This window comes from Nuphar pumila, chromosome 2 (genome assembly GCF_984573655.1).
Source record: "Nuphar pumila chromosome 2, dmNupPumi1.hap1.1, whole genome shotgun sequence".
NCBI lineage: Eukaryota > Viridiplantae > Streptophyta > Magnoliopsida > Nymphaeales > Nymphaeaceae > Nuphar > Nuphar pumila.
Genome location: NC_143250.1, coordinates 30,087,766 through 30,104,539, shown reverse-complemented (window position 1 = coordinate 30,104,539; position 16,774 = coordinate 30,087,766). Strand labels below are relative to the sequence as shown.

At 40.2% G+C, this 16,774-nt stretch overlaps 1 protein-coding gene across 3 annotated transcripts in view; it reads right to left on the bottom strand.

Annotated features, from left to right (window-relative positions):
* Positions 1-2,186: 2,186 nt before the first annotated feature.
* LOC149845139 (Calcineurin-like metallo-phosphoesterase superfamily protein) overlaps positions 2,187-16,774 on the bottom strand; it is a 66,409-nt gene continuing 51,821 nt past the window's right edge. Inside the window, exons 10-14 of one of the 3 annotated variants that reach the window (XM_089995543.1) lie at positions 3,626-3,683; positions 3,363-3,437; positions 3,124-3,281; positions 2,734-2,997; positions 2,187-2,633 (exon numbers count right to left, since the gene is read on the bottom strand). In XM_089995543.1, coding sequence (XP_089851669.1) covers positions 2,384-2,633; positions 2,734-2,997; positions 3,124-3,281; positions 3,363-3,437; positions 3,626-3,683 — 805 coding nt within the window. In that variant the 3' untranslated portion in view covers positions 2,187-2,383. The remainder of the gene's footprint in view (positions 2,634-2,733; positions 2,998-3,123; positions 3,282-3,362; positions 3,438-3,625; positions 3,684-16,774) is intronic. The other 2 variants (XM_089995544.1, XM_089995545.1) reach the window with 2 other exon arrangements.

The window sequence follows — 16,774 nt, the reverse complement described above, 5'->3', positions numbered from 1 at the left end:
TGATCTAGTAACGTAGTATGTCGAACCCTCTAATGTTGAGATATGTACTATGAATATTTGTAACATGTTTATTTTTTAATGAATAAAATAAATATATATATATATATATATATATATATATATATATATATATATGAGTAAATTCATTTTTGCATAAATGAGTATGACCAAGTTTAGTTTGAATGAAGTTATATCATACTCTCTGACCAAAGTGCACGAAGTCAGTATAAAATATAGGGAAAAATGACCAATATTTGTGACGATGAGGAAGTCATAAAATATATGCGAGGATGAGTAAGTTTGCATATATTTTATGCATACTTCCTCATCCTTGCAAATATTAGAAAATTTTCACCTATATTTTTATCTCATACATTGAAATCATTTAATTCTTTTACAAAATGATGTTGCTCATACACTGCATGCGTTTCATTCTTTCACAATATAAAGTTTCTCATACGTTGCATTCGTGTCATTCTTTTACAAAATGAATTAATAGTAATACATTGCATTCATTCCATTCTTTTATAAAAATATTGCTTCTCACTGCCTCTTTGATGAGGAGAAAAATAGTATGTGCAGAGGTATTTTCATCTCTTGGGCCTCAAGAATGTGGCATATCACTGCTTTCTATCCCACCCATGCTATGTGATCGAATGTTGATTATGAGATACATCGGCTCTGTGTTGGTAAAAAAAATACAGTATGTCATCAATTCTACATCATCATCATTCGCGATCTCTATGATGAGAATGGGTTGCAGATTTCATTTCCTATGCCACTCATGCTATAAGATGCCCTTATTGGAAAAACTCATTGTCGATGATTTTTCATCGATGAAGTATCATCGATCTCCTCACCATCAATGCTTGGCCCTAAAAAAATGACCATAATTTTTCACTGGTTGAAGACCACAAAAACCTTAATTTTGCTTTTATACTATGCTTGTATGAAAATATGAATATTTTATAAGATTACATCTAATTGTGAAAAGATACAAATATGTCACGCTCTGAAATTCTTTATCTAAGATATTTGCAAAGTTACAATCATAAAGCGGTTAACAAAACTTATTTTTGCATGCTTCCTGAATGCCACAAAAAAATATGTGTGAACATACATTTAAGTGACATTTAAAAGAAGAAAAAAGAATGTTCACACAATATCCCATGACTTTGGTACAAAATATGCAATTTTAGTAAGGTATTTGCAATTTTATGATTAATAGAAAAGACCAATCCTTTAAAGTGAGAGTTTGTGATACCCGACAAGCAAAGCAATATAACACGTCGTTTTTACGTATGGTCATTTTCTGTTTTATCAATTCATTCTCAATATCTTAGGTTGGTACATACCATTCACAACCAACAAGTTATTTTGTTTCCAACCGACAGTCAAACTCCACTCGTTGCCCAAGAGGAGTTTCTATATTTTGGTTGCTTTGAGATGTTTTTACACGTTTATTTGTAACTGAAAAAAAAAAGTTTAGATGTCTTATGTTTTTGAAAATGTGATAGCTAAGAATAAAAATGGCCTCGATAAAATAGCATGGGCATTTAACTGATCTATTTGTTCTTTAATAGACTCCGAACAACCCTTTCTAATTCCTTTCTGGACATGAATGTTCAGCATCATCCCCGGTCTTGCTGTGAAAATTCAGCATCATCCCAAGGACGATCTATGTGGCCAGTAAGAGGGACAGAGGGCTTCTCCTTGGAGAGAGAGAGAGAGAGAGAGCAAATAGGGTGGAGGCAATTACTGTAGAGATGAAGAGAGATCTTCAAGATGACATGTTTCACGTCCATACTCTGTTCTGTTCTTTTGTTTACATACACTTGAGCAGTATTTTTTAGGACGAGAAACCCTAGCCCAGTATCAGGCCAGTTAATGGACCCACCGCCAAGCCAGGAAAACCCCAGACGGAGCCCACTGACCACCCTCTCACCTTCAAAAGCTATGGACACACCCAGTGCACCAGCGGGGTTTGAACCGGTGCCTTCAGTCCATCGTGTGTCGTGTCTAACACTGAGGCACTTACCTTCACAACCACCCCGCTGGCCATATGGGTGTCCGCTCGTATTGCTATTTGAAGCAGTAATTTTTCTTTATCGCTTATAAATAGTAAATAAAAGTACGTTCAAGTAGAGCCAAGCAAGAATTCAGTTGAAAGAATAAAAACATGATACAAATGACAACTCCAGATACTCATTAATAAACAAGAGATAATGGAGTGAGCGAGATGGGCTGGATGGGTGGAGTCACACCATCGTAACTAAGGGCTCCCAGTTTAAATATTACATGTGCTATACCGCAGCCATATAGTAATAAAAAATGATGGAGAAATTGTCACAGGTCCTACCTTGGCATGCAACATTGACTGCAATCATGCATCAATCCAGTCCTTGAACAGCAACATAATGTAAAGTGGGGCATTTACAGCCATTATGGCCAAAACAGATTTAACAACACGCACAACTCGTAGAGTCGAAAACTTTGATTTGTATCTTGTAAATCCATGTCCCTTGATGTACTCGTCAGAATTTAATACATCCGCTTCCACACCTGGCTCAAAATATGGCTCTGTTTCAAGAGTGATTTGTTTTTTCGCTGTTGGCCGCATGACAGCAGTGCCCCTGGAAACAACCACAATAAATTCAAACTGCACACAAACACAGTACATGGTGTGTATCCAACTTAACAAATACAGCCCCTGGACAGGCACAACTCACGCACTTTGCAGAAGTCCTCACATTATTTGAAGACATAAAGGGCCCCTTTAAGGATTTCTTCACAATATGCATTGAGCCTTCTGCATCCCATATCATCTCATATTCACAGTTCTCATCTTCATCCTTTGCTTTAGTCCCAGGCTTCAGGCTGCTGCTAGCAATGCTTTCCATCAATGCAACCAAATTAGTATACCATTGCCAGCATTGCAAACCATTTTTTGGCCACAAAGTGAGCAGAACAAGGGTCATTACAAAGAGGACGATGTACCTGCTCATTTTGCTCATAAAGACAAGATCAGTGACTGAAGTGGCATCAGACTTGTTAAATTGATCAACTAACATTAAGAGTCAAAAAATAAAAAAATATAAGTTCACAATATTCAAGTGGAATTACCAGATATAGATGTGAGTTTGCTTTGGAAGAAAACACAGTTGGGCAGATACAAAATCATCCAAGTTGGAGATGTTTGGAGAAGGCATAGGATGCACAGAAAACAACATGAAAGAAGGATATAAATTCCCTTGCTGCCAACTAACAGTCCCAACTGTGTGCTACATAGGAGCAACAACAAAATCTGTCAGAATTCAACAGACATGGAATAAGAATGATCAAAACACAACCACAAAAACTACCTCTGTCACAGGTCCATGTTTAGCCATATGGGTCACAGTACATTGATCATGATCATGGCCTGAAAGTATAAGTTTCTGAAATGTATATTAATTACTGCAAGTATTTATGCACATTTGAAAGAATTGAATTTCCAATAGTTATGCCAAAATAAAAGGATCATCCATTGCATATTCAAGTAACACAGAGAGGGAGAGCGAGAGAGAGAGAGAGAGAGAGAGAGAGAGAGAGAGAGAGAGAGAGAGAGAGAGAGAAATATACATACAGGTTTAAGAAGATCTAATAAATGGACTGATGTTTGTTCAGAAAGATAATTCTGATACCTATACCAAAAGTTCAACCATTAGAGCATTAGATATTTTGCATTTGCATATGTTGAAGCAAATATAAAAAACAAAATTTTCTCCTCCCGGCACCTTTGCCCTTAGCCCCTCTACCTTCCATTATGCATTTCCCTTATTTCCTAGGGGTATTTATAGGAAGGGAGGAGAAGAGAGCAGGCTAGGAAATATTCTCATTTACATTTAAATTTAATTTTAATTTTATTTTCATTTATTTAAGATATTACAGGTATAAGAAAATATCTTTCTATTTGAACCTGTTAAAAATAGAGAGAATTTCAAATCCCTGAAGAATAAGAAGTCAACCCCATGATTTCAGTACAAATTTCAAAATTTTACAGATGGGTCCATGATCACCTCTCTAAAGCCAAGGCATTTCTTTGGTTTTATATTTTTAAATTGTTTACTTTTATATTATTACTTTGTTTTAAAGTCCAAGAGAAGATTTATCATTAGGGGTGGAAATCGGGTCGGCTTGGCAGGCCGACCCGGCGGGTTGGCGGGTCAGCATGCCTCAACCCGAACCTGACCCGTTTAATAAACGGGTCGGCTGTGGCAAACACGAACCCGACCCGTTTATTAAACGGGTAACCCGACACGACCTGTAATAACCATAAATTTTAGGCATTTATTTAGGAATGTTATATAGAAATTTCATAACATTGTGATTTGGGCCTGAGATCCAAGTCTCGGATCCGGGACCCATAAAGGGATCTTTACGTATATATTTATCTCGTATAAACTTATATGTATATATATAAGTGCAAAAATTTTAATTAAGCGAATTATTCAAGTGATAGCTATGTATATAATGCATAAATGGGCTTGGGATCCACATTTCGGATCCAAGACCCAGATAGGATCCTTATGGATATAGGTAAAATACCCTATATATACATATAAATGATTATATACATATATATACATATATATATATATATATACATATTATACATGTATTTTTAGGGGATCCACGATTGGATCTATTCGGATCCAATCCGTGGATCCATACCGAGTGGGAGGCACGGGTTCAGAACTACGACCGGGTGTGGATCCCGAGTCGCAGGTCGCAGACCCGGACCCGACCCGCTCGTTAAAACGATAAAGAGGAGGGGGGGAGGGGGTTTAATAAGGCAACCCGATAAGGGTTGCCCGATTTTCTGTAACAGGCGTTAGGGTTCAGAGAGAACCCTAACCCCGATCGCAAGGAAGAGAGGGGGGGTGGATGGGTCGCAGCCGCCAGAGTTGTGGTAACGGCCTCCGCCACTTTCGGAGGGCCTCCTCCTTCTTCATAAAAGGTCGGTACCCCTGTTCTCTCCTCTCCCATCTCTCTCTCATCTCTCCCTCTCATTTTCGTGCACATCGTCAGAGCCTCCATCACCGGCAGCTTCCCACCCGCGGCAGGCATACACGCCACCCTTGTCAAGCGGAGTTTCTTCTTCCTCGTTGTTTTCCCTCAACCTGAGTTCGACAGTGGGGAGATCGACCTCAGCCGACCCTTCTCTCTCAACGGTTGTCTCCAATCCCCGGAAAACTCATCGGAGAAAGGTAAGACTCTTCTTTGGAGTCTGGGCGAAGAATCGAAGATGGGTTCGATTCCGTGTATAGATTCGAGATGAGAAACCCAAGGAGCTCTGCGTGGTTGGTAGGATTTCCTGTTTTTCTTTAGGGTTCCCATCTGTTGAGAGATGTGTGTGTGGGTTCCGTGAATGGCAATTCGAATTGTTATTTTGGGGGTTTTTGATTCCGGTTTTGTGGTTGTCGGAAACACATAGTGAAAGGGAGATTTGGGGTACCTTTCGATATGTGCAAACCGAGTCGATTTCGGCAGCTATGAAAATCTGAGTGAATGGAGGTAGGGAATCCGAAATCTGCAAATTTTCGGGATTTAAGATTTCCCTGATAGAAGGGGTTTGATTTATGTTAAAGGGTTTCAGATCTCTGTTAACGAGTTTGTTTTTGGATTTTCCTAAGAGGGTTTACGGATTTCTGATGGGGACAGATACCCTGAAATCGTGAAACAAGGGTTTTCCCTGTTCTCATTACCCTGAGCGATTGGTTTGAGAATGAATTCTTTTTTTTGTTTTGTTTGACAGTCCTTATGGTAATCGATCTGCCTTGTTGATTTCTGTCATTTTATGCATGATATTAGTGAGATCAGTGTATTTAAGTTAAAGTTTTGTTCTGTGAAATACAACCTTTGTAATCTATTTTCTGTGAGATGAAGGGTGATAAATGAATTTGCGGGTTTCTGAAAATATTCATACTAGCCCCTGTACATTGATACGTTAGGCTGCCAAAATTCCCTTATAGAAATGTTTGATGGTAGTTTAAAATGAAGCTTAGTAGAAATGCTTATTTTTATTTCTATATAATGTTGAAGATAGACAGTTTAAAATATGCATTTACGGTAAACTGAAACCTTATAAAATGTTTATTTTCATCTTTAGGTGATGATGTTGGCTGTTAATTGAAAATCTGCACTTAGGGAAAACTAAAACTTAGTATTTAACATCATTTTCACCTGCAATGCACATGAGCTGCCTATGCCATGACCCACGGTTTAACGGGAATCGAATGTTATACTTGCCTTTGCCAGTCGATTAAGGCGCTACTCTTGAAAGCTTATGCATTTTCAGCATAATCAGTGGTTTTTGCTGGACGGCCAACTCCAGCTGATCCAGTCGGCTGGGCTGGTTGACAGGCTCAATCGGCTGGACTGAATTGACTATATTTTCTAGCTAGGAGGTTGGCGGGTCTGGGATTGGTAAGCCCGACCAGTTTCTCAAGCATATGTAGAAACTTACACTTCTGCCCGGTGAATATGTGAAATGTTATCTTAGCATATCATTTTCCTGGTTGTACAATCATGAATGTAATCATGGAACGGTTATTGATATTTTTGTGAGCATGTATGCTTGATGAGAATCTGTAATGTATGTGCACACTCACACACTCAAAAGAGGTATGCATTGGTGAATACACATATGTGATGTAGGTAACACACATAACAAGGATGCATATGATTGAGAAATGACATGCTTATGATTGAGTTTATATTTGCATGAGTACACATGCATTTGACACTTTGGCTTAGTATTATGAATAAAACACTACTTTGGTTTTATTATATGATGCACCGATGGCCTAAATAGACCATCACCGTCCTGGAGAGCCGTGGATTTGGTTTCTTTTCACATATGTTTTTAACTGCATCACTTAAACCACATAAGTTGGTATAACACACTACTACACTGTTCTAGTTGTCCTCACGGGCTGAAGTCCCGTAAGGGTCCCCGCAAGGGAGGATGCGGGTTTCTACTTTACTTTTGCATATAGTGTTGCAAACTTAAAGAATTGACTTTAATAAAAATATAATGAATAAGAACAATATAATATACGTTCTGGGATATCTCATCTGGAGTATGGGAATCTTAAAGATCCGGTCTTGGGGAGACTGTGAGGATACAAAAACTCCGTGTGCTGTAATTTTGTCCCCTGAACCCGATATTGAGGTTCTTTCTCTTTGTCACGGTTTTAGGGAGAGTCCGCCACTTTACCTGGGGGTGGTGTGTTCGACACAGCTGTTGTTTATGGTACCAAGGAAGTGACACTTGTTGGCGTGGGGTGTCCCTTGTGTCCCTGACATTAGATGTGGAGGTCTAATGTTCCGAAGGTGATTCGGTCGAGAGCTAAGTTGGAACCCAGTAATAAAATATAAATTGTGTGCTAAGCTACCCTGGGAACCTACTTAACTTCAGGGTTTATACCCGTTTGGTGTATCCGCAGGCAACGATAATTAAAAAAAGGAACTTAAAGTTGTGTGCATTTAATATGGCATGCATATGGCAAAATGAAACTTAAATGAAAGATAACAAAATGAATCATGCATTGCACTAGCATATATAACTGGTTGCATGTATAGTTACTTAAATTCTACAAATTGTTATATCTGCACTCACTCAAATTATTACATGAAATCTTATCCATGTTCTTTGTCTCACCTGGTTTTCTTTAGAAGTAGTTGTGCTCAGAATTTTGGTTCTGACACCCTACTTTGTTGGTTTTTCACAGGAAACGGTGAGCAGTGAGGTTGGACTGGCTTCTGGGAATTGATGAGTCATACTTGGGCTTGACAACTTCAGCAGGGGACAGAGTGGCTCTTTCTTTTGTTTCAGTTCTTCTTGCTTTTTCAGTTGCTGTTTTATTTTGAGTCGAATAAAACATTGTCTCTGAAATTTACTCTTATTCATAAATAAAGAAATTACTTTGGTTCTTATGGATGATGGTTGCAAGTTCATTTATGATGTTTGGGCTATCCAGTTGGAATTGGAACTGTGATGACCCCGGGTCTCTGGGAAGTTTTCCCCAACTCTTAGAAAAAAAATATTTTGCATTTTTAAAGAGTATGAGTTGGGGTCGTTACAGGTTTGGTATAAGAGCCACCACAAATTGTTATATCTGCACTCACTCAAATCATTACATGAAATCTTATCCATGTTTTTTGTCTCACCTCGTTTCTTTAAAAGTAGTTGTGCTCAGAATTTCGGTTCTGACACCCTACTTTGTTGGTTTTTCACTGGAAATGGCAAGCAGTGAGGTTGGACTGGCTACTGGGAATGGATGAGAGTCATACTTGGATCTTGACAGTTTCAGCAGGGGACCGAGTGACTCTTTCTTTTGTTTCGGTTCTTCTTGCTTTTTCAGTTGTTGCTTTATTTTCAGTCGAATAAAACATTGTCTCTGAAATTTACTCTTATTCATAAATAAAGAAATTGTTTTGGTTCTTATGGATGATGGTTGTAAGTTCGTTTGTGGTGTTTGGCTATCCATTTGGAATTGGAACTGTTAGAACCCCGGTCTCTGGAAGTTTTCCGCACTATTTAAAAAAAATAAAATATTCTGCATTTTCAAAGGGTATGTGTTGGGGTCGTTACAGGTTTGGTATCAGAGCCACCACAAAGACTTGCAATTTGATCATCTTTAAGTATTAAATTCTTATTTTTGGTATGTGAGCCCTATCCTGAAGCGTCAACAAGTTGTGACTCGTCCTCTAGAGCAGTCTTCTTCACTGGTAAGGCTATCTAGTACTGTTATTTAAAGCATATGAACTATGCATGATTGATTGCATTCATAGTTCAATTTTTATTTGTGTGAAACTAAAAGTCTTAGTGTAATGGTATGAACGATTGTTGTTCGTGATCAACCCCAAGGGGGTAGGATCAGTAAGAGTCTAATTTGTGAAAGATATGTGCGTTGTAGATGTCGTACTCACGCCGAGGTGCTTTGTCTTCCACTGATGCTCCTGCAAATTGGCAAGAGCAGAGAGACTTTATGATGGAGGTCATTCACACCCTGACCGAGACTATGACGGCCCAGGCAACCCAAACTGCTCAAGCTCTGCAGGCTGCACAGGCTATGTAGGCGGCACAAGCTGCTTAGGCAGCTCAAGCAGCGCAGGCGGCTCAGGCAGACGTGTGTGAACCTCCGGTCGACGTTGGTTCGAATTTGGGCGGCGTTTCCTTCGAAAGGTTCCTAAAGTTGGATCCGCCAACTTTTTCAAGAAAGGCAAACCCAGAAGCTGCAGAGAGCTGGGTCGAGGAGATGGAGCGGGTGTTCGACGTCCTACCTGTCCCCGAGGATAGAAAGACACCTTTTGGGACGTACCGTCTGAAGGGCAATGCCAAGAAGTGGTGGGACACCCTACGAAGGGTGAAGTTCGCCGGTTGGGACGAGATCATCTGAGGAGTGTTCAAAGAGGAGTTTTTGGATGCATATTTTCCTTCTTGCGCTGAGGAACAGATGCAACGAGAGTTCCTTGATTTGACTCAAGGAACCATGAGTTTGGTGGACTACACTACGAGATTCCGGAGTCTCAAGAGGTACTGTCCGAACCTCTTCAAGAGTGAAAAGGCAAGGCGGCGAAGTATGTGCACAGATTGAAGGATGGGTTGCGGACTCGCGTCCTGACGAGTCGGCCTACTACTTTGGCTGATGCGATCGAGTCGGCTACCGTTCTGACCAAGGATTGGGAGAGTTCTAGAAATATATCGCAAAAGGGAGGCATCAATGGAGGGGATGCTTCGGGCGGAAAGAGGAAGGACCCACCTGCAGGTGGAAAGACTCAGGGTGGCAAGAAGCAGCAGACCCATGAGGGGCAACAAGGAAAGACCCCACCAACATATCGCAAGTGCGATAAGAACCATACACTAGGTTTTTGCTCGTTGTTTAAGGGGATTTGCTATCAGTGCTGGCAGCCAGAGCACATTGCTCCTTTCTGTCCGAACAAGCCAACGGCTCAGGAAGGACAACAACCACCTCAACAGCCACAACAGATACCTCAACCGCAACAGGGTCAACGGAGGACTAATGGGAGGGTTTATGCCGTTACAACAACCACACAAGACGATGAGACTGATCTGGTCTAAGGTATCTTCTTAGTTGTCAATCATTAGGCTCGTGTGATATTTAATTTTGGTACTACCCACACTTATTTGGTACGTTTTGATTTCGCGGACGAAATTCTTTTAAGGGGGTAGGGATGTAATAACCGTAAATTTTAGGCATTTATTTAAGAATGTTATATAGAAATTTCATAACATTGTGATTTGGGCCTGAGATCCAAGTCTCGGATCCGGGACCCATAAAGGGATCTTTACGTATATATTTATCTCGTATAAACTTATATGTATATATATAAGTGCAAATTTTTTAATTAAGTGAATTATTCAAGTGACAACTATGTATATAATGCATAAATGGGCTTGGGATCAACATTCCGGATCCAAGACCCAGATAGGATTCTTATGGAGATAGGTAAAATACCCTATATATACATATAAATGATTATATATATATATATATTATACAAGTATTTTTAGGGGATCCACGATTGGATCTATTCGGATCCAATCCGTGGATCCATACCGAGTGGGAGGCACGGGTTCAGAACTGCGACCGGGTTTGGATCCTGAGTCGCAGATCGCAGACCCGGACCCGACCCGCTCGTTAAAACGATAAAGAGGAGGGGGGGAGGGGGTTTAATAAGGCAACCCGATAAGGGTTGCCCGATTTTCTGTAACAGGCGTTAGGGTTCAGAGAGAACCCTAACCCCGATCGCAAGGAAGAGAGGGGGGGTGGATGGGTCGCAGACGCCAGAGTTGTGGTAATTGCCTCTGCCACTTTCGGAGGGCCTCCTCCTTCTTCATAAAAGGTCGGTACCCTTGTTCTCTCCTCTCCCATCTCTCTCTCATCTCTCCCTCTCGTTTTCGTGCACATCGTCAGAGCCTCCATCGCCGACAGCTTCCCACTCGCGGCAGGCATACACGCCACCCTTGTCAAGCGGAGTTTCTTCTTCCTCCTCCTTGTTTCCCCTCAACCTGAGTTCGACAGTGGGGAGATCGACCTCAGCCGACCCTTCTCTCGCAACGGTTGTCTCCAATCCCCAGAAAACTCATCGGAGAAAGGTACGACTCTTCTTTGGAGTCTGGGTGAGTAATCGAAGATGGGTTCGATTCCGTGTATAGATTCGAGATGAGAAACCCAGAGAGTTCTGCGTGGTTGGTAGGATTTCCTGTTTTTCTTCTTTAGGGTTCCCATCTGTCGAGAGATGTGTGTGTGGGTTCCGTGAATGGCAATTCGAATTGTTATTTTGAAGGTTTTTTATTCCGATTTTGTGGTTACCGGAAACACACAGTGAAAGGGAGATTTGAGGTACCTTTCGATATGTGCAAACCGAGTAGATTTCAGCAGCTATGAAAATCTGAGTGAATGGAGGTAGGGAATCCGAAATCTGCAAATTTTGGGGATTTAAGATTTTCCTGATAGAAGGAGTTTGATTTATGTTAAAGGGTTTCAGATCTCTGTTAACGAGTTTGTTTTTGGATTTTCCTAAGAGGATTTACGGATTTCTGATGGGCACAGATACCCTGAAATCGTGAAACAAGGGTTTTCCCTGTTCTCATTACCCTGAGCGATTGGTTTGGGAATGAATTCTTTTTTTTGTTTTGTTTGACAGTCCTTATGGTAATCGATCTGCCTTGTTGATTTTTGTCATTTTATGCATGATATTAGTGAGATCGGTGTATTTAAGTTAAAGTTTTGTTCTGTGAAATACAACCTTTGTAATCTATTTTCTGTGAGATGAAGGGTGATAAATGAATTTGCGGGTTTCTGAAAATATTCATACTAGCCCCTGTACATTGATACGTTAGGCTGCCAAAATTCCCTTATAGAAATGTTTGATGGTAGTTTAAAATGAAGCTCAGTAGAAATGCTCATTTTTATTTCTATATAATGTTGAAGACAGACGGTTTAAAATATGCATTTACGGAAAACTGAAACCTTATAAACATGTTTATTTTCATCTTTAGGTGATGATGTTGGCTGTTAATTGAAAATCTGCACTTAGGGAAAACTAAAACTTAGTATTTAACATCATTTTCGCCTGCAATGCACATGAGCTGCCTATGCCATGACCCACGGTTTAACGGGAATCGAATGTTATACTTGCCTTTGCCAGTCCATTATAAGGCACTACTCTTGAAAGCTTATGCATTTTCAGCATAATCAGTGGTTTTTGCTGGACGGCCAACTCCAGCTGATCCAGTCGTCTGGGCTGGTTGACAGGCTCAGTCGGCTGGACTGAATTGACTATATTTTCTAGCTAGGAGGTTGGCGGGTCTGGGATTGGTAAGCCCGGCCAGTTTCTCTAGCATATGCAGAAACTTACACTTCTGCCCGGTGAATATGTGAAATGTTATCTTTGCATATCATTTTACTGGTTGTACAATCATGAATGTGATCATGGAACGGTTATTGATATTTTTGTGAGCATGTATGCTTGATGAGAATTTGTAATGTATGTGCACACTCACACACTCAAAAGAGGTATGCATTAGTGAATACACGTATGTGATGTAAGTAACACACATAACAAGGATGCATATGATTGAGAAATGACATGCTTATGATTGAGTTTATATTTGCATGAGTACACATGCATTTGGCACTTTGGCTTAGTATTATGAATAAAACACTACTTTGGTTTTATTATGTGATGCACCGATGGCCTAAATGGACCATCACCGTCCTCGAGAGCCGTGGATTTGGTTTCTTTTCATATATTTTTTAACTGCATCACTTAAACCACATAAGTTGGTATAACACACTACTACATTGTTCTAGTTGTCCTCACGGGCTGGAGTCCCGTAAGGGTCCCCGCAAGGGAGGATGCGAGTTTCTACTTTACTTTTGCATATGATATTGCAAACTTAAATAATTGACTTTAATAAAAATATAATGAATAAGAACAGTATAATATACGTTCTTAGATATCTCGTCTGGAGTATGGGAATCTTAAAGATCCGGTCTTGGGGAGACTGTGAGGATACAAAAACTCCGTGTGCTGTAATTTTGTCCCCTGAACCCGATATTGAGGTTCTTTCTCCTTGACGCAGTTTTAGGGAGAGTCCGTCACTTTACCTGGGGGTGTTGTGTTCGACACAGCTGTTGTTTATGGTACCAAGTGACACTTGTGGACGTGGGGTGTCCCTTGTGTCCCTGACATTAGATGTGGAGGTCTAATGTTCTGAAGGTGATTCGGTCGAGAGCTAAGTTGGAACCCAGTAATAAAATATAAATTGTGTGCTAAGCTACCCTGGGAACCTACTTAACTTCGGGGTTTATACCCGTTTGGTGTATCCACGGGCAACGACAATTAAAAAGAGTAACTTAAAGTTACGTGCATTTAATAGGGCATGCATATGGCAAAATGAAACTTAAATGAAAGATAACAAAATGAATCATGCCTTGCACATAATCATGCATTTTTCTGCTATGAATAGATCATGCATAATTGAATTGTTCTCTAAATCATGATAGAATGATGGGTGTATGTTATTTACTTCCTAAAAAGCATGTTGAAAGATCTTGTTACTTAGTTCTTGTATATGCTCATGCGTTACTGTTTCTTCCTGCTTAGCATATATAACTGGTTGCATGTATAGTTACTTAAATTCTACAAATTGTTATATCTGCACTCACTCAAATTATTACATGAAATCTTATTCATGTTCTTTGTCTCACCTGGTTTTCTTTAGAAGTAGTTGGGCTCAGAATTTGGGTTCTGACACCCTACTTTGTTGGTTTTTCACAGAAAATAGTGAGCAGTGAGGTTGGACTGGCTACTGGGAATTGATGAGGTATACTTGGGCTTGGCTCTTTCTTTTATTTCAGTTCTTCTTGTTTTTTCAGTTGTTGCTTTATTTTCAGTTGAATAAAACATTGTCTCTGAAATTTACTCTTATGTATAAATAAAGAAATTATTTTGGTTCTTATGGATAATGGTTGTAAGTTTGTTTGTGGTGTTTGGGCTATTCAGTTGAAATTGGAACTATGAGGACCCCGGGTCTCTGGGAAGTTTTCCGCAACTCTTAAAAAAAAATATTCCGCATTTTCAAAGGGTATGAGTTGGGGTTGTTACACGACCCGCCAACCCGTTTAATAAACGGGTTGGGTCTGGTAAACGAGTTGGCGGGTTAGTGGGCGTGTTGGCGGGTCAGGTTCGGGTAAACGGGTTGACCTGCCCGCCTAACCCATTTATTAAACGGGTCAGCCGGGTTGGCATACCCCTAACACGAACCCGACCCGTTTAATAAACGTGTTAGGCGGGTCGGCCCTTTTATTAAATGGGTTAGTTTAAGCCAAACCCGAACCCGCCTAAGAGGCAGGTTGACAGGTCGTGTTAGGTTTTGCCACCCCTATTTATCATAATTTAATTATAAAAAATATTTTCCCTTCAAGCATACCTTTTAAAACACTTGGATAGATAAGAACCTCAATTGACTTTTACTCTGTTACTTGGACGTTAACATGGGTGTTAGTATCGGACGGGAAGAAGTGTCAAACACGATGTGACTTAAAAACTAGACACGAATATGAATATATATATATATATATATATATATATATATATATATGAGAGAGAGAGAAAAGAGAGATTTAAAGAATTATACAAACAAAACCATAAAATATAAAATGCACATTCCTTTCTCATTTGCAATCTTATCCTTCATGATTTACACCAGTGTTATCAATACAATACAATATGATATATCGTAGTATCAATAGGAGAACCGATACAATTTGAGACCTATATCGTATTCGGTACAATTATCGTACTGATACGACATGGACTGTACGATACATGGGTCTATCATATCGTATTGTGTGATACACCATGTATCGTACAGGTCTAGCATTTTTTTTTTACTTTTTCGACACTGAAAAAGTGGCGACCAACCACTTATAGGGGGGCATTTTTCAACCCCCAAGGGTCATTTTGATCCCATATTTTCAAGTTCTCCCTCCCAAACCCCTTTTCTATGCCTACCCACTAAATTTTGAGATCAAATCTACTCTAAAAAGTAGGGCTTCAACTAGATCTGAGCCCTAAAAGTGTGATTTGCCTCAAATCTCACCTATTTTCGTCCTACCCAATCTTTTTTTTCCTTCTAACCCATAAAACCAAACCCTAAAACCCCTCATTTTCATCCTACACACTCATTTTTTGGCTTATAACAATTAAAACCAAGTCATAGCAGTATGATTTATCCTAAATCTGCCTATTTTCATCATAAACATTTTTGTGCCCTCTAACCCTCAAATCCTATGTCACATGGGTGTGGGTGCGGGTGCGGGTGCGGAGGTGCGGCACTTTCAAAAACCTTGGGTGCGGCAGAGGCAAAAATGTAAATATATATAAGGGGGGTCCGGGGGTTCCCCCCGGCGCGGGTCCTGCTGACCCTGGGTGCGGTCAACGCACCCAGGGTTGGGTTGACCGCACCCGCACCCGCACCCGCGTCGAGACGCGTCGACGCGGGTGCAGCACCCCTCTAACTGAATCCCTGTTACATAGCTCAAATCTAAACCCTAGAGGGTTTGATTCAACATATTTGGAGCATGGTTGCATCAAGAGACATGGCATGGGATCATTGTACACTGGTTTATGAAAGAAATAGGATGTTGAACTGGTACAACTATTGTAAGAGGCAAATTCATGGAAACCTTTTTAGCTAACATAGGGCTTAATACGGCCACTTGCACTTCTCAAAATCTGCCAAATGTTGTGAAATGGCAGATGGATGAGCTATTGAAGGAATCTTAGAAGAGACAAAGCGATAGAAATTGGGGGCTACAATATGTCCCAACCCTATAAAGAGCTAGAAATGGCACTAGAGGCGCATGGGAAAGCAACTGACAGCGTGATTGGCCCCACTGAGGAGTTGGAGATCTTACGACAATAGAAGGGCAAGGGGTGGAGGTGGGGACAAGCAGCAACTCATGGTGGACCTGGTGGTGGTAGTAGTAGGGGAAGGAGAGGAGATAGGAGATTTACGACTCCAAGAGCGCAACCAAATATACGCTCTGCCATGACCTCCAAGCAAATGATTGAATAGGCAGATCTAGCAATTGGGCATTTTTTTATGAGACTTGCATAACATTCATCGTTGCAAACTCTTATCATTTTCAGGCTATGGCTGATGCAATAGCCAGTATAGGAGCTGGTTACAAGATGCCCTCCTATCATGTATTGTTCATTGTGGCCAGGTATGCAGTTGAAATTCAACGTTATTATATTTAATTATGTATTTTTGTGTTGCAAGGATTTTCTCTCATGATATATTTTTTTTGTTGGTTTAGATCAATGGTGGAATAGGTTTGGTGGAGATGCTCTTTCATTATCTAGGTTTGCACAATGTATTAAGGGATGCAGCACAAGTAGATGCAAGAAATTGGAGTTTTTCATAGTGCATCCACATAGAAAAAGTAATAGATTGGAGCCTCTTGATTAAATGATCTTGTATTTGTCGCCTACAACATGAATGAAGCACAGGTAACATTAAGATACTTAGTGGATCTACTTTAGTACAACTTGTGTATTCTAATTAATATCTTAATATTGAAGACAAATACAAAGAGAATCGAGAAGACACTAGAGGAGCAACTACGGTTCCATTTGTACTGACCAAGGTTGTAAGTATCGTATTGTTACATGTATCGGTCAAGCCCAA